The sequence below is a fragment of the Xyrauchen texanus genome, chromosome 24 (assembly GCF_025860055.1).
Source record: "Xyrauchen texanus isolate HMW12.3.18 chromosome 24, RBS_HiC_50CHRs, whole genome shotgun sequence".
Classification (NCBI taxonomy): Eukaryota; Metazoa; Chordata; class Actinopteri; order Cypriniformes; family Catostomidae; genus Xyrauchen; species Xyrauchen texanus.
The window spans coordinates 14325608-14350571 of record NC_068299.1 but is presented as its reverse complement, the minus strand read 5'-3'; the positions used below and the strand labels follow the sequence as shown (position 1 = coordinate 14350571).

General features: G+C 41.6%; 1 protein-coding gene across 3 annotated transcripts; it reads right to left on the bottom strand.

Annotated features, from left to right (window-relative positions):
- Positions 1 to 273: 273 nt before the first annotated feature.
- On the bottom strand, positions 274 to 16032 carry LOC127617876 (SERTA domain-containing protein 4-like). Of its 3 annotated transcripts, XM_052090014.1 has the most exons (5): positions 15550 to 16032; positions 12384 to 12516; positions 5066 to 5236; positions 4721 to 4848; positions 274 to 3760 (listed from the first exon to the last, which is right to left on the bottom strand). In XM_052090014.1, exons 3-5 carry the CDS (start codon positions 5217 to 5219, stop codon positions 3017 to 3019), a joined length of 1026 nt encoding a protein of 341 aa, XP_051945974.1. In that variant the 5' UTR covers positions 5220 to 5236; positions 12384 to 12516; positions 15550 to 16032; the 3' UTR covers positions 274 to 3016. The 3 variants fall into 3 exon arrangements, with proteins under 3 accessions (XP_051945974.1, XP_051945973.1, XP_051945975.1); XM_052090013.1 differs by lacking the exon at positions 12384 to 12516; XM_052090015.1 differs by lacking the exon at positions 12384 to 12516 and having other exon boundaries at positions 274 to 3757.
- Positions 16033 to 24964: the final 8932 nt, after the last annotated feature.

Below are 24964 nucleotides of genomic sequence, written 5' to 3'. Positions count from 1 at the left end.
TGTGCATGAGTGTGTTCTTAATAACCACAGGGTGTATGTGCGTTTTTGACTGTGGGGTGTATGTGTGTGTTTGCCTTGAACCTCTTTTTCGCCTCAGGGGATCCCAGACTGCTCTTCCAGTAAACATTGTTTCCATAGTGATAATGGAGTAGAGAGGAAAGAAGAGAAAAGGTGACAGCAAGAGTAATAAGAGAGCGAATGAGTGAGAGAGAAGTGGGGCAAAGAAATAAGCTGTGTGCCAGATATAATCACATCACAAGGAGATAAAGGGAACATTGTGAGCTGGGAATGATCATTCCTTTATTCGTAACACATTTCACAAAAATAACACACACATCCGAAATGAACAATGTTTAAGATTTCAAGCAAACTGTCTCTGCTTCATTCCTTTCCAACACTGGTGCTTGTATATGTTCTACTTGTGTCCGAGGGTCTCCCTTTATCTATTATAAGTAAAAGCTATTTTACAAAATACTCCAGAGAAAATGCATAAACAACTAATATAAAAAAAGTGCATGAAAACAAAAACAGCTTTGATGTGGAACGAGAATGCTCTCATTTGTTCCATGCCAACAATGAATTAAATCAGTAGGGATCTCAAGATAACAGACTAAAATTTCTTTATTTTGAGGTGTTTGTCTGTGATACTGTCAGTTAGCATGGAATCGATTAGGAGGTTTTGTCTTTTGAATGTCAAAATCCTTTTAGGGTGCTAAAAAGATTAGGAATGTTTTAAACATTAAGGCCACTTTCAGGGCCTCAAGCATCCATGGTAAAATCCACTGCATGCAAACAAGATTTGGGATTGTCAGTAATGGTCGACCGATATATCACAGAGGCCGATAAATCAGCTGATATTCCGAATTTTTCAATTATCGGCATCGAGAAATTTTCCCCTTTGGCCGATTTGCTTCTTGAGGGCGCTGAGAATCGCCTGCTTGCATGTGAAGCGACTGAGACATATAAACGACCAGTCATGGTTTGTTTTGTTGGTACGTGCCATCGTGTTAATACAATAACAGACCGGTGTGCGATGCAGTATCATTTAAGCAGTCCACATATCAGAGCCGCGACAAACGCATTTGAGCTATTAATGTTAAAGCGCTCTCCTTTTTGATTCTCCCTCTCTCCTCAACAGTTCCCTGTAACTTTTATCTGTCTTGTCTAATGATAAAAAGGCAAATTGATCAAAATTTTAATAAAACTAATATCATATACCATCTGCAAATATGCAAATATCTTGTTTAAAAAGATGTTTTTTGCAAACCTCACGAAAATCCTGTGTTATTTTCCCATTGAGCCCTCATATAATATCTTCCTCTAAAGCGCGTATTCCACCAACCACCAAAAACTTCTGGATCAGGATAAAAAGGTCCTCTGATTCACAAATCATGAAAGCCAGTCCATGACAATCCAAGCAGGTGATCCAGGCCATTTAGAATGTCAGGAAATTGCTGTTCATGCTAGATCTGCACAAGTGAAACTTCAAGGTAAAAACACTCTGTGTGTACATTTCGTATTCACTATGCACTGTATTAACAATTGTTTTGGTTCTGTATTTTTTGAGAAAATGCAATCGCTTATGTGGACATGCCATCCATGGTTGCTGGACTACTGTATGTACTGTTACTTCGTTTTTCCTAATATATTAACAATTTCTTCATGTTCAAATAAATTACCAAAATTGTATTACTGAACAGAAATCTACCATTTAAAATACAATATACATTTTTAGATAATATTTTACAAAGTTAAAGTTTAGTCTGAAATTGATTAAATATAGTGCTAAATAAGAGTTTATAATTTTTTTTTAGCAATTTTATGTATGTTATTTACTTTATTAAATTGTGTGCTATATTGGCATTGTATCGGCTTATAGGCCACCCTGCTATCTGGATATCGGCATCGGCCATTAAAAAACTCATATTGGTCGATCACTAATCGTCAGCAACCCATGTCATGCATTTCTCATGTGCCTACAATGTTAACAAAAGAACTTAAAAACAAAATGTTACAAACTTTAAAAAATGTCTAAATTTGTATCTCTTTCTGTCTCCCCTATCTTTTGCTCCCTTCCTTTTTTACCAAACATAATAACTGTGGATTAAACTGGTTCACTCACAAATATACACAAACACAGCAAACAGATTAAACACAAGAACATTTAAGGCACAGTATGGTAATTTTCGTAAGGGACGAGCTATCTGTGAATTTGCTGTCCCTTGTATTGTGTTGTATTGAGCAGTCGGAAGTAAAAAAAGTATGTAGAAATAAAAAAATAAAAAAACATTGATAGGTTTCTTACCACCTTCTCTGAAAAGACCATCCTAGGCCAGCATGAATTTCCATGCTGGTGCATACTTGTTTATGCTGGTTAGTGTGGTCTAAAGCTAGTCTAGTTGGTGGACCAGCATTGTCATGCTTTTCACCAGAAAAACCTAGACCAGCACAATAGCTATTTTCCATCATCGGGCCGAACGGTTCTCATTGCAGAATCAAGCCATTCCATACGATCCAGGTTCTTTGGAATAGTTGCGGTTTCTTTTTCCACTGTTGTGCTGTGAAATCAGGATCAAAATGGACTGACTGTGCAAGTGGCCAAACGTAAATCGGCACATCACTACAGGCATTCCACCAGAATGGTTCTCTATCCTGAGTAACGATAGCTAACCGGTCTGTGATTTCCAAGCCCAGAACATTTTGTAATCAAACTACACTGAACCATGCTCAAGTGGAAATGCTACAGAAAACATTACTCACTGTGCTCACAACCATTTGGCCCAATGATGGAAAAGATGGTGTTTCTGAAGTTGATTTATCTAGGTCTTGCTGGTTAAGCTTGTTAAGAAGCCTGGTGGGCAAACCAGCATTCCAGCATCCAAAACACAATATGTTTGTGACAAGCCATGCTGATCTTTTCTGCAGGGATTCCATTGATATTCTAGTCTTGATAACAGATCTATAAGACTGTTGGAAACCAGTTTCTTACTTTGATTCCACAGTAAGTGTTCGGTTGTTATTTCCCCCTCATGTGAGACCTCGCTAGGGCTCCCTGGTGTCCAGTACCTATAGCATCTGAAAGCCATTGCTGTGAAACTCCTAATGTAACCTCCCCTCCTCTAACCCTCTCTCCAACTTTCTCTTTCCCTTTCTCTCTCTCTTTCACCAAGGTCTTCTTATCCCTGTGACTCTGCGCCCTTAGACCCTCCCACGTTCTGTTATGCTCTCTGGTTTCGGCTTGACACCGAGCCATCATAGGACAAACAGAGTCCAACTCCTCTTCCTCTTCACTGTCCTCCTCTTCCTGATCTACCAGCTGTGGAAATCTAACCGATGATGATGATGAAGATGATGAAGAAGGGTTGGAGTTGGAGTATAAATCCCGTTCATCCATAGGCAGGGGTAACTGGAGGTAGCGGCCAGCTGCGTATAAACAGCAGCATGCAGGGACGCACTCCGACACCTCCCTCCTCAGCAGACGCAAGCGTTTGCGGTGGGGTCCTGGTGGTGTCATGCAGGGCTGCAGGGCAGGAGGGGGGAGAGGAATGTTTGTGGCTGGGGTTTGGAGAGGGCAGGGTGTGGCCATGGGGCCCGATGTGAAGCACCAGTCACTCTGGATAATTTCGTTCCTGAGGCGCCGGAGGAGGTTGTTGATGAGCACAGAGCGCCGTAAGAAGGATTCAGGGTCATCCATGAAACGTAGCTTCTCAAGAGAAAGACGGAGAATGTGAGCACGCTCCTCCAGCATGGGTGACACCTGCTGGATCATAGGAAAACAATTGCATTCATACAGTAAGTGTGGAAAGGGAAGTTATTAAATATGCATTCAGTAATTTTATTGTCATTAAAAATGATGTACACTCACATGTACAATGAAGACTTCGGTCATACAAGTAGCCTAATAAAAGTTTTATTTCACATGAAATCAGGTTGCTTCATAGTGGCCAGGGCTGGACTGGTAATCTGGCATAACGGGCATTTTCCCGGGGGGCTGACGCACTTTCGGGCCGATCAGGGGCAAACTGAACATCGGCAGAACTGAGCGGGCACATGGGTTGGCCGTGAACTGGTGCCGAATGGGCCTCGATAAGCTAAAATGAGCCGCCGCGTTATGTAGAACGGACCCCAAAATGGCACCGCGATATGCAGAAAAAGCAAGCAAGTAAGCTAGGTAACAACTCCTTAGCTGGCATGCATGATTGTAAATTTCTTTTTAAAAAGTCACGTCTACACCACATCCATGATTTGTTTTAACCAATCATCAATGCTCTTCGACCAGCCGAGTTTTCCTAGGTCAAGAATTTCAGAGATGTGCATAAACAGGAGAAATATCACCAAACGAACACATTGGCTGAACATAAATGTCACAGAATTTCTTTATCATTTGTAGGCGATCTAAGCAAAGCATGTTCACCCAGTAAGTATAAATTTGCCTTAAGGCTACAAAACAAAGTTTGAATGGAGTATGTGCATTAAGCAGATTAGGCCAATTGAATAGTTAGGTTAGACGTTCAGATCAAACTCTAACCAGAATGTTTGAGGAATATCAATGACTATTAATATCACTGCCTTGCAATCACTGTATTTATGAATTACCATATTATGAAGGATTATGAAGTGTTATGCAGGGTTATGAAGAAATGTGCAACATTTGCAGTCTTCTGCTTGGTCATTAAGTGTTGTAGAAACCTGCAAAATAATGCAGGGCTGGTAAACTTACAGTGTGACAGTAACTCCTGAAGCTCAGAATGGATTCTTCATTCTCAACAAACTTCCTCTTAAAATAAGAGATCCTTGATACAGCCACACGATCAATCACATGATTAGGGGCTCGTCTGTGATGGGGCTCTGAAGACAAAATGGGAAGATTAAAACAAAGTTTCATGAATCATCTAAATCTCATTAAAGTCTGAAACTAAGAATTAAGAGAAATTGTGGCTGATCCAAAAAACAAAACTGTTGTTCAAAAAACATGGTTTGAAAAATATGTACTCTGATCAAGACTGACATTTTTAAATATCTTCATGGCAGTCTGGTTTTCAGGGATGCAATTATAGTATCAAACCTTCTATGAGCCTTTGGGTGTCGCCCCCTGCTGATGAGAGGGTTGAGACACAGCTTTTGCTGCAGTGCTCAGACTCCCAGATCGGCTGGTAGATTGGTGGTGGGGCTTCGGCCTCAGGTTCACAAAAGGGATTCATAGAGAGGACCAAAGCCATGATTTCACTTCAGAGTTCTAAAGAACAAACATACAAACATAATTTCAAAAACAATGTACATGATGAAATCATCATCACAATCATCATCATAACTGGTTTTCAACAAACAGAAAAGTTGAACTTGAATGCTTTGGACTTGAATAAACATCTGATGGTGAAACAGCTAATCATTGTATCCACTGTGTGTGTGTATGTGTGTGTGTGTGTGTGTGTGTGTGTGTGTGTGTGTGTGTGTGTGTGTGTGTGTGTGTGTGTATCACTTTGTGGGACCAAATGTCCCCATAAGGATAGTGAAACCTGAGCATTTTGATGCTGTGGGGACATTTTGTCAGTCCCCATGAGGAAAACAGCTTATAAATCAAACTAAATTATGTTTTTTGAAAATGTACAAATTCAGAAAGTTGTATGTGAGGATTAGGTTTAGGGGTATGGTTAGGATTAGGGAATAGAATATAAAGTTTGTACTGTATAAAAACCATTATGTCTATGGAAAGTCCCCATAAAACATGGAAACCCAACAAAGCCTGCATTAAATTATGACGGAATCACAAAACATTCTGCGCTGAAATGTGCCACTCAAGCAGTTAAGATCACACAGAAATGATCAGGCATCATGTAAAAAATTTATTTTGGCCCCTCATTTTTAATGTTGGGATACTTGGGATATAGAACCATATGGAGAGTTGTAGGTTCTACACACAACCAAGAAAAATGTTTGACTTATATTTTACTCATCATTAGTTCCTGTAGTGTTAGGAAAACTATTTATTTTAACTCAACTCAACGACAAGTTCTGAACACTGAATATGCATTGATGACATGTAAATGTAGCTGGTCATGTGTGTTACATTATGTTCAGATGTTCAAGTGTTCAAAAGAAAGTTGGAATGAGCTGATTTTGCAACTTAGTTTCAATATATATTTGATCACTGGTGAGGAAGTTTTAAGTTCTGAAAGTTACAGTATGTTTTCATAGTACAATGATCTATCTTATGTCTAAAGATCAAGGAAAATGTGAGTCCTCATGATATGACCCCTTTAAAGAAAGCAATCTCTCTCAAAATTCTGTTATTTTCTCTGGCTTACACTAACAAGGCATTTGAAAAAAACATCAAGACCCTTTAAAACAACTAATAGAGCTCAGCCACAAACACACACTCAAACACACAGATAACGAGATTGAGAGAATACGAGATTCAGTTAAAGCTCCACAGAAAGGTATCTGTTTGTGTGATCTCTCTTTAATCATTTTGTTCTCTGTTCTACTTACGGTGACAGCAGCGAGAGAGGGAGAGTTCTGGATGACTGCCTCTACATAGGTCATTAATCTTCACTGACAATTTCACACACACTATTTCTCTCATGTAGTGGCTTCAGTCAGGAACAAATTAAACTGCTCTGCTATGCCAGGCTGTTCTGTATCACAAAGCCTGATTATCACATGACAATAAAGGAATATTTATAAGGAACTACAAAGAAGTAAATATAAAGTCAGCATGTAATTATCTAGAACTGTACAAATGTCACACATTTGCACACACACAGATGCAAATAATGCAGTAAGCATAATTCTCCTGTAATAATAACCGTCCTCTGTTCAGTCTGTGTCCGCAGGCTTTGGATCACACTGAGCTCATGTGAGCGAGACGTGTTTAATCAACGTCCTCCTCTCCCTCATTCTGTCGTTACCTGTTTCTCATTCCTCCCACAACTCTACTTTGGAATGATGCTTTGGAAAGACAGAGAACTGACACCGAAGGAGAGCATGCACGCACACACACACATAAGCTGCAGGTCTGTCTTTGTCTCTTTGCTCATTTTGTGCTTTTAAGCACCCTCTGCATCTCTTTTACTTTCCTTTTCATGTGAAGAAAACATACAAAGGTGCTGGATCCATTGTCTCTACACCTCATCAGTCATACACACATCTGTACTGTACACACAAATATCATAAGATGCAGTGTGTGCGAGGACTGTAAAGCTTACTGGATGCTAAAGCTACAAATTATACAACAAAGTTGATTTAGAAACCAGCGAAAGGGAAAGAAAGAAAGAAGGATCCTAGAATCATGTTAGGAATAAGGTTTCAATTGTGGGGTTGTGTTTTTTCCAATGCAAAAACCAAAATTGCAGGTTTCCATTGAGCTAATGTAGTTTTTGGCTTAACTCACTTAAACCAAAGCATCCAATGCTCACGATGCTCTTCACTGGATCATAAATGTGGGTAAAACAACTCTCTCTCTCTCTCTCTCTCTCTCTCTCTCTCTCTCTCTCTCTCTCTATACAGACAAATACGTAACTTTATCTTATTGGAGACTTACCATAAACTTTGTGTTTATACAGGGCAATTGATTTAATGCATTAATTTAGTGTATCAAATATTTTGTTCAAAAAGTTATGCAATTAATCATGCCACCTAACCCGGATGTAAATCCTGCAATAAAAGTGCATATTTTACTAATGTAACTTTTTTTAGGGGGCAGAGAGTGTGCATTAATAAACCTCACAAGCAGCACAGCCACAGAATGAGAGCGCACAAGACTCATTCTTGACAAGCTGGAAGAAGCACAAGAGAAGGCAGGGATTTCGAAACGCTATTTTTAAAGTTTCAACTAATTTAAACTTGACACTGCGTCCTAAAAATGTGGAATTAATGATGCTGAGAGAAACCAGTGAGACACTTCATAAGTGTCTATCTAATGCATACCTATATGTACTGTATATAGACAGACAATTAAAAAAGTGCAGACGGAAAGCAAGAACGCGTCCTGAGAGAATAGCGGATGTTGATGAACTAAAATGCAAAATGTATTGCTGTGGACTATAGGCCAGTGATAGGTGTGTTTAATGATATGTGACTAAAAAGCATATTAAAAAAGACTTATAAAGCCCAATATTTTTTTTTCTTTTTTTAATCAATGCTTTACTCTTCTGTCACAATAATATAATGTATTTTTATTATTTTAATTATTCTATCTATTAAATATTATATATATAATTATTTAAATATATTGATTTTGGGGCCTTTCTCAGCGAATATTGTCACATGTCATTAATTGCAACTGATTTTATTTATTAATCAGCAAGTCTTGTAATTAATTCAAAAAATGTTATAGACATCCCTATTTTTTATATAAAGCTTATTATAATTACTATAGACTAACCAAAACCCTAACCCTACCCCAGAACAAAAAGAGTAATGCCTCCAAAGAAGACAACTTTGTCCCCAAACTATAAGTAATTACGTACACATACACACTTCTAAATTATATCTTAAGAACTATAGTTTTTACTGGATAATTAGTAGGGCTGCCTTCACAACTGTTGTAAAGCCATTTTTCAAAAAGTTGAACAACACACATTTTAATTGCACTTTTTCCAGTTTCTTTTGAATTTAAAATTTAAATTTAGTTAAAATAATTAAAAAATAAAGTTCAAAGTTTGCAATCAAGATGTCTTGCTTTATTGTGCAAGCTTAACCATAACCCTGCTTAACAAAAATTAACCCATAGTACCACATAGCGTCCAACCAGTGGTAATTCGTCGTTTTCCTGTGTTTTTGTTTTCTGCGACCAACCGACCAATCAAAACTTGGTCGACCAAGACTCTTCTCATTCACTAACCTTTAGTCAACTATTAGAGGGCAGCCCTAATAATTAGCCTACTTGCTCCAACAGTCAAGAAATGTAGCTAGAAAAAGAGAGACACAAAGAGCAGACATAAAAAAAAAAATCAACACACTGCACAGTTAGTCAGAATACGAGAAGAGCTTTGGGCTCATATCCTGCTGGAACAGCATGCTGATGGATCATTTTAGATTTCCAGTGAGAGGCAACCACAACTTGTTCTTGGTCTGTGTGGCTGAGGCACATATACAGAGTTGGAGAGTCATCATTAACGCCACAGTCTGCCCACATGGACTGACCCAGAAAAGCAGCTCCATGATTTATGGGAAACATAAGAACCAGATATAAACACAACTTCAATGTTGTCAATTATGGCAAAATATGAAGGTAAATGTGTGTAGAAAGTAATAATGACTTAATGACAGAATTAATGACTTTTGTATGAGTACCTTGTTCTCCATCAGTCAATAAAAATACACAGCAAGTTTATCTCACAGAATAGTTGACAAATTGTAATTGATTGTATTTATCTGAAGTCTTTTGAAAGAATAATAAAATGGTAATAATGTCAAATTTTGTAAATGTTAAATTTTTTCCCCTTTTTCAAAACATTCCATCTTCAACCGCTTATCCGAAGTAGGGTCGCGGGGGCAGCAGCTCCAGCAGGGTGCCCCAAACTTCCCTATCCCGAGCCACATTAACCAGCTCTGACTGGGGGACCCTGAGGCATTCCCAGGTCAGTGTGGAGATGTAATCTCTCCACCTAGTCTTGGGTCTTTCCCGAGGCTTCCTAGGGAGGTGCCCAGGGGGCATCCTTACCAGATGCCCAGATGCCCACCTCAACTGACTCCTTTTGACGCAAAGAAGCAGCGGCTCTACTCCAAGCTCCTCTCGGATGACTGAACTCCTCACCCTATCTCTAAGGGAGACGCCCGCCACCATTCTGAGGAAGCCCATTTCGTCCGCTTGTACTCGCGACCTAGTTCTTTCGGTCATGACCCAGCCTTCATGACCATAGGTGAAGGTTTTACATTTTGACCGGTAAAATTGTCCGGTAGATCGAGAGCTTTGCCTTACGGCTCACCTATCTTTTCATGACAACGGTGCGATAGAGTGAGTGCAATACCACCCCGCTGCCCTGATTCTCTGGCCAACCTCCCGCTTGAGTACTTGAACTCCTTCACTTGGGGGAATACCTCCTTCCCTACCCGGAGTATGCACTCCATCGGTTTCCTGCTGAGAACCATGGCCTCAGATTTAGAGGTGCTAATCCTCATCCCAGCCACTTCACACTCGACTGCCAAGCGATCCAGTGAGAGCTGAAGGTCACGGACCGATGATGACATGAACACTACATCATTTGCAAAAAGCAGTGATGAGATCCCCTGCCCACCGAACTGCACACCTTCCCCACCCTGACTACGCCTCGATATCCTGTCCATGAATATCACAAACATGATTGGTGACAAAGCGCAGCCCTGGCGGAGACCAACCCCCACATGGAATGAACTCGACTTCATGCCGAGGACCCGGACACAGTTCTCACTTTGGACGTACAGGGATTGGATCGCCCTAAGAAGGGACCCCCCCACCCCATACTCCCGCAGTACCTCCCACAGTCTCTCCCGGGGTACCTCCCACAGTCTCATATGCCGTATGCAAGGATCCTGAAGGGGGTCTGGACTATGCCCATCTGGTCTACATGAGTTTTGTGGATTTCTCCAGATCCACAAATCTCATCTAGACCGGATGGGCAAAAGAGGGGAACCACCACCCCGTTCTGCCACTCCTTAGGCACTGTCCCAGACTTCCACGCAATGTTGAAGAGGCGTGTCATCCATGACACCCCCTCCACATCCAAAGCTTTCAACATTTCTGGTCAGATCTCATCAATCCCCGGGGCTTTGCCAATGTGGAGTTGTTTGACTACCTCAGTGACCTCCCCCAGGGAAATAGAATCTGATCTCCCATCAGCCTCCGGCTCTGCCTCTAGCATAGAGGGCATGTTGGGATTTAGGAGTTCTTCATAGTGTTCCTTCCACCTCCCAATAACCTCCTCGGTTGAGGTCAACAGCGTCCCATCTTTGCTGTATACAGCTTGGGTGGTTCCCTGTTTCCCCCTCCTAAGGTGGTGGATGGTTTTCCAGAAGCACTTTGGTGCGGACCAAAAGTCCTTCTCCATGGCTTCTCTGAACCTTTCCCACACCCACTGCTTTGCCTCCTTCATGGCAGAGGCCGCAGCCCTTCGGGCCTGTCGGTACCTCTGGGACAACAAATCCCGGAAGGCCTCTTTCTTCAGTTGGACGGCTTCCCTGACCACCAGTGTCCACCATGGTGTTCGAGTGTTACCACCCTTTGCGGCACCTAAAACCTCGAGGCCGCAGCTCTCCACCGCGGCTTCGGCAATGGAAGCTTTGAACATTGCCCACTCCGGTTCAATGTCCTCATCCTCCGGAGGAATGCCTAAAAAGCTCCGCCGGAGGTGTGAGTTGAAGATCTCGTGGACAGGGGCCTCCTCCCTATTCAGGAGACCTATTCAGGACTCCATTCAGGGTCTTCAAAAAGGCTGAATACTCTGAACTGCTGTTCGGTGCATATGCACAGACAACAGTCAGAGTCCCCCCCCCCACACAACCCGTAGGCGTAGGGAGGTGACCCTCTCGTCCACCGGGGTAAACTCCAATGTAGCGGTGCTCAGCCGGGGACTCGTGAGTATCCCTAGGAAACTTCAGAGAAGAATAGAGTCCATCCACTATCCAGGAGTACGGATCCAAAGCCAAAAGTGTGCATCAAAGTAAGCCCCACCAGATCCAACTGGTAGCGTTCCACTTCCCCTCACCAGTTCCAGATCCTTCCCCCCCAGCGAGGTGACGTTCCACATCCCTAGAGCTAGCCTTTGCCGCCCGGGTCTGGTCCATCGAGACCCACTGCCTTCACTGCCACCCATATGACAGCGCACCCGACTCCTGCGGTTTCTCCAATGGGTGGTGTGCCCAAGGGATGTAGAGGGGGTGTCACGTCACTTCTTCGGGCTGTGCCCGGCCGGGCTATTTTTCAAAATATTTTTATCTAATACATTTTCTGCAGGCCCCCAAGCACTCCCTTCCGTCACCCAGTATAAAATCCCCATAGCTATTATATGGCTTCAAAAGACTTTAAATCTAGTGCACACATCATAAGAACCACTTTTAAGATACTTTTATGATGCTTATTTCTAATTTTGGAGCTTGATAACACCCATCCCCATTCACTTTTATCATAGTATATTATTCTTCAAATTATACCTTTTGTCTTTTACACAACAAAGAAAGCCACACTGGTTTAGAACTACATGAGGGTGAGCAAATTATAACAGATTATAATTTTTTTGAGTGAACTGCTCCTTTAATACACACAAACAGAGAACCCACAGTGAATTCAAAGAGTACACCCTCAGTAACGTGTGAAACACACCCTGCAGCAGTGACGCACCAGTGTCCCATTAGGTGAAAAGATTGCAGCAGATCCAACCATGAGGCTATTACACACATACACATACCTTTGTAGGAACAACCATGCATCTGCTCAGAAACTGCATTCTGTATGGCTGCTGGAAGCATTTAAACCGTGCGTGTCCTCTGGTGCATGACTTCCATTCAACAGTTTGAGGTAAAGCTTTCCATGACCTGAATCTATCAGCGAGACAGAGGAGGTTTATTTAAGAATCAAAATGTTGCATTGGGGATCTGAGCACATCCTGCAGACAGTAATCTAGGCCATTAGGTAGTCTCTTTCACGCTCTCTCTCTTTCGCACGCACGCACGCACACACAAACACACACACACACACACACACACGTGACAGAAAATGCAGGCAACACCCAGATGAGGAGGTAAAACATCCACCCAAACATCTTATATACACACACACACACACACACGAAATCTGGGGAAAGAAAGGGGGGAAAAACAGGAGAATGAAAGTAAGAGAATAAAGAAAAACAGGAACACCCTACCACCTACCAAAAGATATATGGCTGTTCAGCATGTCTAGGTTATATCCAACTTGATGAGAGGGGAAAAAGAGAGAGACTGGGAATAAATGAAAAGGGAAGAGGGGTAAAAAAGGTACACCATGTCTAAATTGCAAGAGAGCGACATGTCACGGCACTTGCTCTCAGTGAAGGAACAATGGCAGATCAAAGAAGAGAATAATGATGCTTCTACACTTGTGCATTTTGAGAGTCCATTTGACATCAGATTTCGGTTTGGTTGGTTGATATGTCAGTGGTTTTCTGAACTCAAGTGTGCACCAGCGAACTGCATGCACCCAAGTCAACTTAAAAAGCTGGTCTGGAGTACAGATCATGTGATCTCCCATATGGTTTATAATTGGTTTAAAAGCAGTTTGCTAACTTGTATAAGTGATGATAAATAATTTGCGTATTTGCATGTGCACAATTCTTCTAATGTAATGCATTTCTCATAGCTGCTTGTCTCTGAATGATCTGACTTCGGATTCAAACCAAGTATAACAAAACCTGAGAGAAAATTGAGTGTGGTCAACTCTGCTCTATCGCTTAGTCCAGCCTCAGTGAGTGTGAGCATATGTGCGTGTGAGGTTGCGCTGTAACTCGATCATGTTTAAACAATGCCACATCAGTGCTGAAGGAATACTCAGCTACCCATGCATTCCTTAAGAGTCAGTGCCCGAGGCAGTGTGTGTTTTTGAGACAGAGGGAGTCCAGCACATGCTCTGTGTATCCTCAAAGGGGAAGCGTAATCACATCATCCATGCTATTGAGTGTGATATTTACATTATGATAGGTTTGCTAGCAATACATCTGTGATTTATCACACTGGTGTTCAGACAGCCACACCATTATTTGAGTGTGTATGTCCGGGTAAAGTGGGTTTGATGATATGCAGAATGATTGCGGAGTGTGTGTTTGCACCTAATTTACTGAGAGCACAGTTTACAAGATTTAATATAATGTTTATTTGAGCATAACGTGTAAAAAATAATAATAAAAATAAATAAATATATATATATAATTTTTGCAAACAGACTTTTAAGTGCTGTTTTCAACATTTTTATGCATTTTCCTGGTGAAATTTACACTAGAGGTGCTAAAACAAATGTGCGTTTTATTCACTGTTGGTTATGCAATCAATTGTCTTCCAAGTCATGCACAATTGTAAACGTGTTTTGATGTCATATAAGATAGCATTGTGTGAGGGACATGGCATGCACTGTTAATCTGCCGTTTTACTAGTTATTTTTGTGAAAGGGACAAAAAGCCATTGTTGTTTTCAATGTCCCACTTACAGATACTATGGCCATTTGCATGAGGGAAGAATTTTAAGAAAGTCTTAAGATTTAATGCAGAATGTTATTGAATATATGACAGGAAGATGACCTATACAAGATATGCAGAAAGCCATGTAAAGTTCCGAACCACAGTTTTGTAAAACTGCCAGACCTCATGCTGGAGTGGGTTAAATTTCAGGTATTTGACTTTTCGACTAGATGATTATGAGCATTCCCTTAACAGTGCACATACTCCAAAGTCTCTTGAAATAAATCCTCACCATGCCCAGACACATATCGCTGGAATGGACTGATGTGAACCACAGGCTGTAAACGATTGTGTGGGTTTTCCTTTGTGCCTGCTGTAGATCGAGGGATCAATGTGTGGCAGCATGCCAGACACTTTTAAACTGGCACAGTGATCTCAAGGGTTATACCCACACACACACACACACAAACATACACACTTCTGACTTCTGCCCCCCAGCACCAGGAACAGATGCCACAGTCAGCGCAGTGAACCCCTCGCTGATAATGAACCGAGAAATCTCTCCCTCTTTCTCTCTCTCTCACACACACACGCATGCACGCACACACACACAAGCACACACACACTACCTCAGCTATGCACAACAGCATCTCTCTTTTACACACTGACAATAGCCTCACACAAACAAGTACACACGCATGCAGACAAAACTAGTGCATGTGATTGTCTGCTGCATTACACTACACAGACACTGATGCAGTTTTTTTTGTGTGAAATGTAATTGCACATTCATAAACACTCTGCGTCCATCTAAGTTATCGTGCTTTAATCTCGAACACTCCATCTCCTTGTAAGGGAATCAAGCAGTAACAGAATTCTGGCACCCTGTTCTTAAAACAAACACACAGAGCATGAGTGTGTGTGTGTGTGTGTGTGTGTGTATCTCATCACTGTCATTAGTTTCAAAGCATAATTTGTGTGTGTGTGTGGGGGGGGGGGGGGGGTACATCTACATGCAGTTTTACTGGTGAAATATTTTTCGATACAAATTCTGTCAAGGTTTTTTATCACGAGGCTCATGCTCTTTCTCTTCAATATGACATTAATGATGAAAAAAAACAACAGTAGAGTTGATTTTACATATACAGTAGTTAAATATTTATAAAATTGGCTTGATCTATCTATCCATCCATCCATCCATCCATCCATCAAATATGATTAATATTACAACATCCAGTCTCACAGTAGCCTATGTCTTTACTTATGTGCGTTGCAACAAGATTAGTTATAACACTTCAAAGACCATATGTAGTTCCTCTCTCTTGGCACTGTGCCATGCCCCACTGCCTGTTACAGTCCCGTCTACCCACGGAGTCTGATTGCGCGTAACTCTGTCTCAATATGAAGAGATATTAGTATTCCTTACCTTAAACTGTGCCGATGTCTGGACTTGATGTATTGTTTTAAATACGAAGAGTAATCAGGTCTATCGTTATGCACGCAGTCTCGGTTTCCTCCGGTGGGTTAAGGTGCTGTTGTCCCACTAGCTTCATCAATAACTACTTATCCACGATCCATCAGCGCAAGCCTTCCGATAAACGATCAGATTCGACAGGAAAAGAGCATCCGAATTTAAGCAGTATCCCGTTTTAATCAGAGCGCGAACACAGCCGCCGTAATGTAAAGGAATTTCCGCTGCGTGTCCGCGCAGGTCGCTTTGCTTTGTGCCACAGTGACCTCACCGGCAATCGATGCGACGTTGCAGCGTTCGCTTTTAACTAGGCTCGTGAATGTCTGTGGACACGACCAGCTTCGCCCCATTCCTCAGAATAAACAGTAGTACCTTTCAGCTCAGGACTGGTCGCGTCCCATCCTAGCAGCAGCGCTTCCCCGGTGGTTTGTGTGTGGAGTTGCGTTTAACTTGTGCCCGAGATTGAGCTGAAGAAGTGGAGCGGGCACGAGGCCAATCATCTGTTAGACATTTCCCTTTACGGGAGCGGTGCTTAGTTTTTCTTTTTTTCAGCCTCGCTCCTGAGCGCTTTTCTTCGGTATGAGGTACCCTATATGGATGTATTTATTTGAGAGTTTTTGCTCCTTCACCCCTCATCAACCGAAACAAACATTGTCTACCTATCATTGTGAGGACTTTCCATAGACATAATGACTTTTATACTGTACAAACTATAGATTCTATCCTCTAAACCTAACCATCACAAAAAAAACTCTCTGCATTTTTACATTTTCAATAAAAGAAATTGTTTAATATGTTTTTTTTAAGCTTTTTTAATTATGGGGACACTAGAAATGTCCTCATAAACCACATTTATAGCATAATACCCTTGTAATTACCAGTTTGTAACCTAAAAAATGGTCCTTGTAAACCACATAAACATGCCCCACACACACACACATTGGGTTTCCATGTTTTATGGGAACTTTCCATAGACAGTCATGGATTTAGAAAAGCAGAGGCCCCTGGGCACAAAATATTCAAGGCAAACTTTATATTCTATCCCATAACCCTTACCCTACCCCTAAACCTAACCCTCACATAAAACTTTCAGAATTTGTACATTTTCAAAAAAACATCGTTTAGTATGTTTTATAAGTTGTTTTCCTCATGGGGACAGACAAAATGTCCCCACAATGTCAAAAATTTCGGGTTTCACTATCCTTATGGTGACATTTGGTCCCCACAAAGTGATAAAAACACACACACACACACACACACACACACACACACACACACACACACACACACACACACACACACACACACTCTCTTTTTTTGGGGTTGTATGGGGTCTTCGTTGCCATACGGTGTGCTTCATAATGTGCCACACATTCTCAGTTCAGGACTGCATGCACTTGCAATCTGGGCAGTTTGTGGTTTGAAGTTGTCCTGCTGGAAAATGCAGGGACGTCACTGGAAAAGACAGTGCTGGACGTTGCTCCAAAATTTTGTATTATCTGTCTGCATTAATGGTGCCCTCACAGATGTGCAAGTTACTCATGCCATGAGCACTGACACACCTTTGGCCCATACTGGCTATTGGACCTGATGTTGATAACAGATTGGATGGTCCTTTTGGCCCTGAGAACAAGATGACTTGTTGAAACAAAAACAAAGTTCCACTGACCTACTTTCCATCTAAGATGAGGCCGAGCCCAAATAAGTTGAGATTGCTTCTGGACAGTGTTGATGTAGGGCTTCTGCTTTGCATAGTGAAGTCTTAACTAGCATCTGTGTAAGCAGTGGTGAGTGGTGGTTGACTGACAAAGGTTTACTAAAGTAATTCCAAGCCCATGTTCTTGATATCCATTACAGATGAATGACATTTTTTAGACAGTGATATCTGAGGGATCAGAGATCACGTGCATTCACAAGTGGTTTTCGTCTTGCCCTTTACACACTTTACACACATTTGACCAGATTCCTTGAATCTTTTAACTATATTGTGCACTGTAGAGGGTGAAATGCCCCAAATCCTTCCAATTTGTCTTTGGGGAACATTGTTCCCAAAGTTCTGGATTATTTGCTGAAGCATCTGTTGGTAATTTGACAAATCTCGAATGATCCTTGCTTTTGAAGGACTAGGTTGTGTTTGGAGGCTCTTTATATCTTATGACACGATTGCCTCACCTGTTAAACATCTCCTGTTTCACATTGCCTTGTTTTTTCAACTGTTATTAGTCTTAAATTGCCTTCAACTTAACAAAAATTGTCTAAACTTTTTTGGAGCATGTTGCAGTCATCTGATTTGAAAGTCAAGTCAAGTTTATTTGTATAGCGCCTTTCACAACACACATCGTTTCAAAGCAGCTTTACAGACGATCAGGCATTAACAGACGATAAAACGAATGTCTATAATGTTCATGATTCATCATTGTGTAATTAGATAAAATACAATTTTTAATCATGTTTAAAAATAAGTAATTAAATAATAATTGTATTAATAACCCCAGAGAGCAAGCTGAAAGTGACTGTGGTAAGGAACACAAAACTCCATAAGATGTTGATTAATGGAGGAAAAATAACCTTGGGAGAAACCAGACTCACTGTGGGGGCCAGATCCCCTCTGACTAACATCATGAATATAATGTAAATATTACTTATGTATAGTTAAAGTCATGGTTTAAAATGATTAAACTAAGTAAGTGTTAAGGGTCAGTGTTTAAACTAGATTAAGATTAATGACCCATGTCTTTGAAGTCCATCCTGTATTATCTGCAGAAGTTCACATAGGTGAAATTGTCCTAGTTAATTGGCTGATGAAGGCTTTTGTTGGCAATTGCTAGTCTATATATTCCATTTCAAGAGTGTAGTCCATCAATAGACCGAGGTGATGCAGGCAGAGATCAGGGATGTGAAACGCAGTTCCACCTGGCCGGTAATTTTGGTGAGGTTCATTGTGGTCCATCCTAAATCCAAGGTTCAGACGATGACATGTGAAGTATCCCATGTCTTATGGTTAGAGTTGGCATCAGTTAATCCTCTGAAGCCCATCATAATAGACTGAAGTGATGTTTGGCTGGCACCAGCTGCATTTAGTCATCATCATTCTGAAATGAATGTACATTTAAAAAAAAATACATTTCACAAGGTAAAACATCATATAATGTGTAGTTGTAGTGATTTTAATATAGCAAAGGGTGAATATAATCGACAAATCACTCCTTTTTGTTTTTATTCGCATTTTCCTTACTGTCACAACTTTTTTGGATTTGGGGTTGTAGTTAAAAGCAGACATCCACTTCTGTGCCAAAGTCCATAATTTATTTTCTTCTTGTGTGAAAAGCAGACCTATTTTCAAGTACTTTTCTAGGTGACTTGTAGATGAGAAAAAATTAATTAAAATGTAGGTTTTTTTTGTATAAGGATGAATGGATTGTAATGAATAGTGTTGACACCTTATTACATTGTTTATTATGTATTATTATGTTATTATTGCACTAATTTAAACTATTAACAAGGCAAAGCTATAAAGGTTGTACAGAAATGAAGTATACAGGATTGATGTGAACCATACGCTGCGTGCATAGTATCAATGTAAAAGTCTATGGAGCATTATTAAATAGATGTTTCTAGTCTTCATCATTTCTCAGATTACATATTACTAATTATCTTACTTTCAAATGTTTTTTTTTTTACTTTTCCTATGAATTACATTCTTATAACAAATTCTCTATAGCCTTGTCTATTTCTTGATGTATAACTTATTTTGAACATATCTTATTAAAATTGGTAATATTTAGCCACTGCTATATTCTGATGTACATTTGACGCAACATTGGACTTGTGTGCTACCTCGGGAAAGGTAGAATATACATCAACAGTAGCACCATCTATTTGCTACGCATAAGCACACTATGGGTCAGTGTGGTGTCCCTGCTGTCATTTAGAGAAAGCATTTTGATTTGGAGTGGTGGTGGCATAGTGGTCTACAGCACATAACTGCTGTTAAGCAGAAGGTTGCCGGTTTGATCCCCACGGCCACCACCATTGTGTCCTTGAGCAAGGCACTTAACTCCAGGTTGCTCTGGGAGAATGTCCCTGTAATAAGTGCACTGTAAGTCACTTTGGATAAAACCATCTGCCAAATGCATAAATGATTTAGGAATACATTTTATACACATTTTGTTGAGTTAAAACGCTTGATCTGAAAGCATGCTTTTGTTTTGTTTTTTTTTATTACAGTATTGTACACTTCACATTCATTCTTGTATATATATTGACCTGTAGGGTGCTGGTAGTGTTTATGTACTCTGAAGAGAGCTCTTTCCCTCATGATAACACTAAAAGTTTAATGGGCCTTCTGGCACAGATCATTTTCCTTCAAAGCACTTCTGCGCTCACACACAGGAAAACACAGATACACACAGGTGGTCTGAATGAAAGTATTGACATATATTTAGTTATTTAATATGAGCATCTAAAGTGTGTACAAAAAGAGAGATGTGTGTGAATGTATTAGATTATTATGACAGCTATGTGGGTCAGTATGTGTGGGGCAAAACAGATGTGTAAGTTGGACTCACAAAACAAAGACAAACTGATCTGTTGAAGCTCAGAAAGACCAGTCCTCTCCTTGATTTATAAAAGCCTCCCTCTCTCCTTCTTAAAACTAAGCCCAGAGTATCATCTTAGGTAAAGAATAAAACATTTATAGTTATTAGTGTTTGAAAGTGATATTTCCAAGAGTTTGGTAATCAACAGAGCGGTGTGGGAGACCTTACAGTCATATCCAGCATTGGATTTTGACTTCCTTATTGCATATGTCAAAACCATAGCCACATGGTGTTGTAGTTTTTTTAACTTTTATTTCATGCAATGGTCCTCTTGCAATACAGAAGCAAAATTATTTGAGGTACTTAGGAATCAATGCTATTAGGACTACAGTGAAATTTCTGTCTTTGACTTTGGCAGTAGGCTTCCACCGGCCCATTATCATCATTAACAAGTGTAATCAAGACTGACTAAACTCTTCTCTGATCAAATAAAAACAGGCAGACAAAGATGATTAACAGAAGTGCTTCTTTTCAAAACAGAATCACATACAAATTTATGTTTTTTAATGAATCATTTTGTAAGATTAATTTACAAATCAAATTACTGCAGTTGTACAGAAGTGCTGTATGAATACAGAAGGTGACACAACATTGCTGTAAGAACGCTGCAACAACGTTTCAAAAACATCATAAAAACGCTCTTCAGAGAAAAGTAAGGCACCGACTGAATCGGTGGGTATAGGCAATTCATTAAATGCTTTTTGAGAATAAAACAAAACAATAAGTAAACAGCAGAATCAAAATAATAGGAAGTATAAACAGATACACAATGTTCAGAACATTTATAAATGTTTAAAACTGGTAAGGTTGGAACACAACTCGAGAAGGTGTCAATGGCATGCTGGACCTGAATCATGTTGGGAGATAGAGAGAGAGAGAGAGAGAGAGAGAGAGAGAAGAAAAATTGTGGTATGCTTTTTCTACAATCAATCTTAAAACATCTCACGATTATTATGCTGGTGTTTATTCGTTCTGTAAACATAACAGAACCCCTTTCACTGAGTTCAGAATAAGATGGGTTGATCTTGAAATGACCAGCGCTGGTCTGTTGTCTAAATATCAATATCTTCTCACACAGACCATTGCAGAGCTGAAAACCTTATGGTGGAGGATCTGTGAAAGCAAAGAGCTTTTTCAGGCACTGGTAGGAGTCGTTCACACACATTTAACATTATAAGAGAAAATGCCATTTCATCTGTCAAGCTGTTGAGAAACGACCATCCATAAGACACCTAAATCAAATCTGTGGAGCATTTGCTTCGTATACCAAATGTTCAGGTTAAAGAAGTTTGAGAGTTCTAGAACTAGAAATGTAGAATTGTAGCTAAGGTCATGTCTCGCATAGCCAGACCTTTCACGTAATAGGCAAAACCTAGACCGGAACATGGTCTGTGGGTTATACAGTATCTACAATAAAATTTTCAGTTGAAAAAACATCATCTATTTCCAGAGTACTGTGTGTTTGTAATGTCCATTGTCTTGTTCCAGTGTGGATGACAGGCATAGACTAAGCAAATTAAATGCATTTTCAACCAAAAATGTATGTGGATGTGGCTTAAAAGAGATCTGAATTTAGAGTGGGTTTAAGGAATGGTTCTTGGTTCTGGTTCTTTTTTTTTCATAATTCACCTTCATCTAGTTCCTTCCCCATATTATTTAGTGATACACAAACTTAGATGTTGGAAATGTAGAATTGTCAGAGCGGCTCTTTTCCATGCAACAAAAAATGGATAGAGATTTATACTGCCTAGCTCAGTGATTTTCCATTTTTTTGGGGTCACGTCCCCCCTTTGAAACAAGAAATATTTTTGAATGCCCACCCTATTATCTGATTCAAGATAAGACGATCAAGATTATTTTTCAGGTTTTTTATTAAAAAACAAAACAAAAACAAAAATGCTTTTAAAACATTAACTGAACTTTCTTTTAACTTCATGATAAGGAAACGTTTTATTAAAAAAAAATACATAAAAAGATGAGAGCTTTCTTCATTGAAAAAAACTTTTTGTCACTATGCCTCCATTGTCCTGTTATTTTCTGTATACTTTGCACTGCATACATATTTTACATTTTAATTATGTCTACAGTATATACTTGCAAAACTTCCAAAAATAGAATAAATAATAAGTGATGCTACTTGCAGGAACAATGTATATATAATAGATCACCTAAAAATGTAAATGTATCATTATTTACTCACCCTCGCCACTACAAACCAGTATGGCTTTTTCGTCTGTTTAATACAATATCAGAGAAATATAATTATGACTGTCAAGCTTCATAACACATAAAAGCACTATTAAGTCATCCATATCACTCGTGTGCAATATTTCAAGTCTTTTGATGCCATATGATTGCTTTGTGTGAGGAGCAGACCAAAATGTAGGGCATGCTTTCTGCAAAAGAGCAGCTCAGACATTCTGATTAACATCTTATTTTGTGTTGCATGAAAGAAAGAAAATTATGTGGAGTTATGAGGGGAAATAAATGGCCACAACATATTTGGGTGAACTATTCTTTTAAAGAGCTCCATATTCAAGGCATAAGAACCCTTAATCCATACAGATGGGCTGGTCAGAATCTTTAAGGTGTGTTATGCCTTAGGGATTTCAGGCTGGCAGCACCATATAACCCTATTTAATTGAGTTACCAACAGACAGATTCTGAATTATAGTGAGAACATAATTTGGAGGTTATATCTGCATGACACAAAAGTAAAACAAGCCCCTCATAAAACTGTCAGAAGAGAGATATCACAGATGCTCTATGTCATTGTGTGACAGCTGTTCCCCTTCTGTCGCTCTCTCCATGTTGTGTCGGAGAAGCGACACTAGGGGTCTCTCTTGAGCGCAGATATTCACCTCTGATCTTATTGAAAAGGGCCAATGGGAGTTGGCAGTCAGTATTTGCATACCCCGCCCCCGGACATACGGGTATTTAAGCGGGGCAAATACGGGAGTTCATTCAGAAAATTTCTTCGGAGCCGATGGTCTGTCTGCAGTTTGCTGCGAGTTACACGCCACTTAAACGTTCCTGTTTTCCTCTGACGATCTGCATGCTGTTGGATCTTGACGGCGCACAACAGTGGCTTTCTCCTTCTCAGTGCACGGCGTGCATTGTTGCCCCTGAGCGCTTCGACAGCGCAGACATGTACACACACACACTGTGTATTAAAAGAGTTTTTACTAAAAGAGTAATTTTCTCTAAAAGAGCAAACACAGTCTTTTTGAACGTCCTTTTAAGGACGCGTCTTTTTCAAGATGCCTTTCCGCCCCTGTGTCGTTCCTGGATGCGGTAGAGTGCTCTCTGCTTCAGACGGCCACAGGCGCTGTCTCGTGTGTTTGGGCCGCGATCACACCGAGGTGGCGTTTGTGGATGGCTCATGTTCTCACTGCGAGAACATGACCATGACCACGTTGCGGTCGCGGCTCGCTTTCAACAGAAAGCAAGCCACCCCAGCTGCACCCGCATTGCTCCTTCTTCCCACGGGATTAAGGACGGTGCGGTTGGCGCTGGGGGCAATTTGGGGCGGCAGCGGGTGCAGTTTTGCCGGGTAGCCCCCGCGAACCTCCCGTTCCCGACACGCTCGCTGGTCTCCGTCCACGCTCACGGGCGATAGCGGCTCGCCTCATGGCCCGGCTGTCTATCCTCCCGAGTCCGAAGCAGATGAGCTCGCCGCTGCATCGGAGAGTGCGGTGTCTGATGCCGAGGACTCCCTGGACTGCCGCCTTCAGGCCAGCAGGCCCAGGCTGAGGCCGACGCTCAGATGTCCGACATGCTTGCCTGGGCCGCCTTGAGCGTGGGGTTGGACTGGAACCCTCCATCCTCCCCACAGCCTTCTCGGTTGGATGATTGGTTCCTGGGGACAGCGTGCCGTTCGCGGCCTCGCGATCCCCCGGTCCCTTTCTTCCCGGAGGTGCATGATGAGCTGACGTCTACATGGAGAGCCCCGCTCTCCGCTCGTCTAGGTGCCACCCGCTCCACTCTCTCCACCCTCGACGGTGGAGAGCGCCACGGGTACGACGCGATTCCCCAGGTTGATAGGGCAGTTACGCACCATCTATGCCCCGGTAGCCCTACCTCCTGGCGGGGTCACCCGTACTCCCATCCAAGCCCTGTAGGACAACATCCTCGCTAACGCCAAGGCCTACACTACGGCTGGACGCGCTGCCTCCGCCCTGCATGCGATGGCCCTCCTGCAAGTCCACCAGGCCAAAGCTCTCAGAAACATGCACGGGGTGGACCTGATCCTGATGTGCTGCAGGAACTGCGCTCAGCGACCGACCTCGCCCTGAGAGCGATGAAGGCCACAGCGCAGGCACTCGGACAGACGATGGCCACCCTAGTGGTCCAGGAACGGCATCTTTGGCTCAACCTGGTCGAGATGCGTGAGGCTGACAAAACCGCTTCCTGGACGCACCTGTCTCCCAGATTGGCCTTTTCGGTGACACCGCCGAGGACTTCGGCCAACAGTTCTCCGCGGTGAAGAAGCAGACGGAGGCCATTTCAGCACATCATGCCCCGCCGCAGACCTGCCGCCACGGGCCCTGCCCCATCTGCCCGCAGAGGGCGTCCCCTCGCGAGGAAACCAGCTCCTGCTCCGCCTCAACCCGGGCCCAGCTCTCAGCCCCAGCTGCCGAGCACTCCGCAGGCGGCGCACGCCCCTGTCTCACTGAACCCCTCCAGGACCCGGAAGGCTCCCAAGCCGCTCCTGAGACAGCCGACCCAGAGCTGAAGACGTTAGCTCCGGAGGTGGTAAGACCGCTCCGTCC

Excerpts from the sequence above, each read along its gene's own strand:
- LOC127617876 (XM_052090014.1), bottom strand. The coding sequence starts at position 5,219 with ATGGCTTTGGTCCTCTCTATGAATCCCTTTTGTGAACCTGAGGCCGAA. Across the intron at positions 4,849-5,065 it reads CACCCAAAGGCTCATAGAAG|AGCCCCATCACAGACGAGCC; the intron begins GTTTGATACTAT and ends TTTTGTCTTCAG. Across the intron at positions 3,761-4,720 it reads TCAGGAGTTACTGTCACACT|CAGGTGTCACCCATGCTGGA; the intron begins GTAAGTTTACCA and ends CCTATGATCCAG.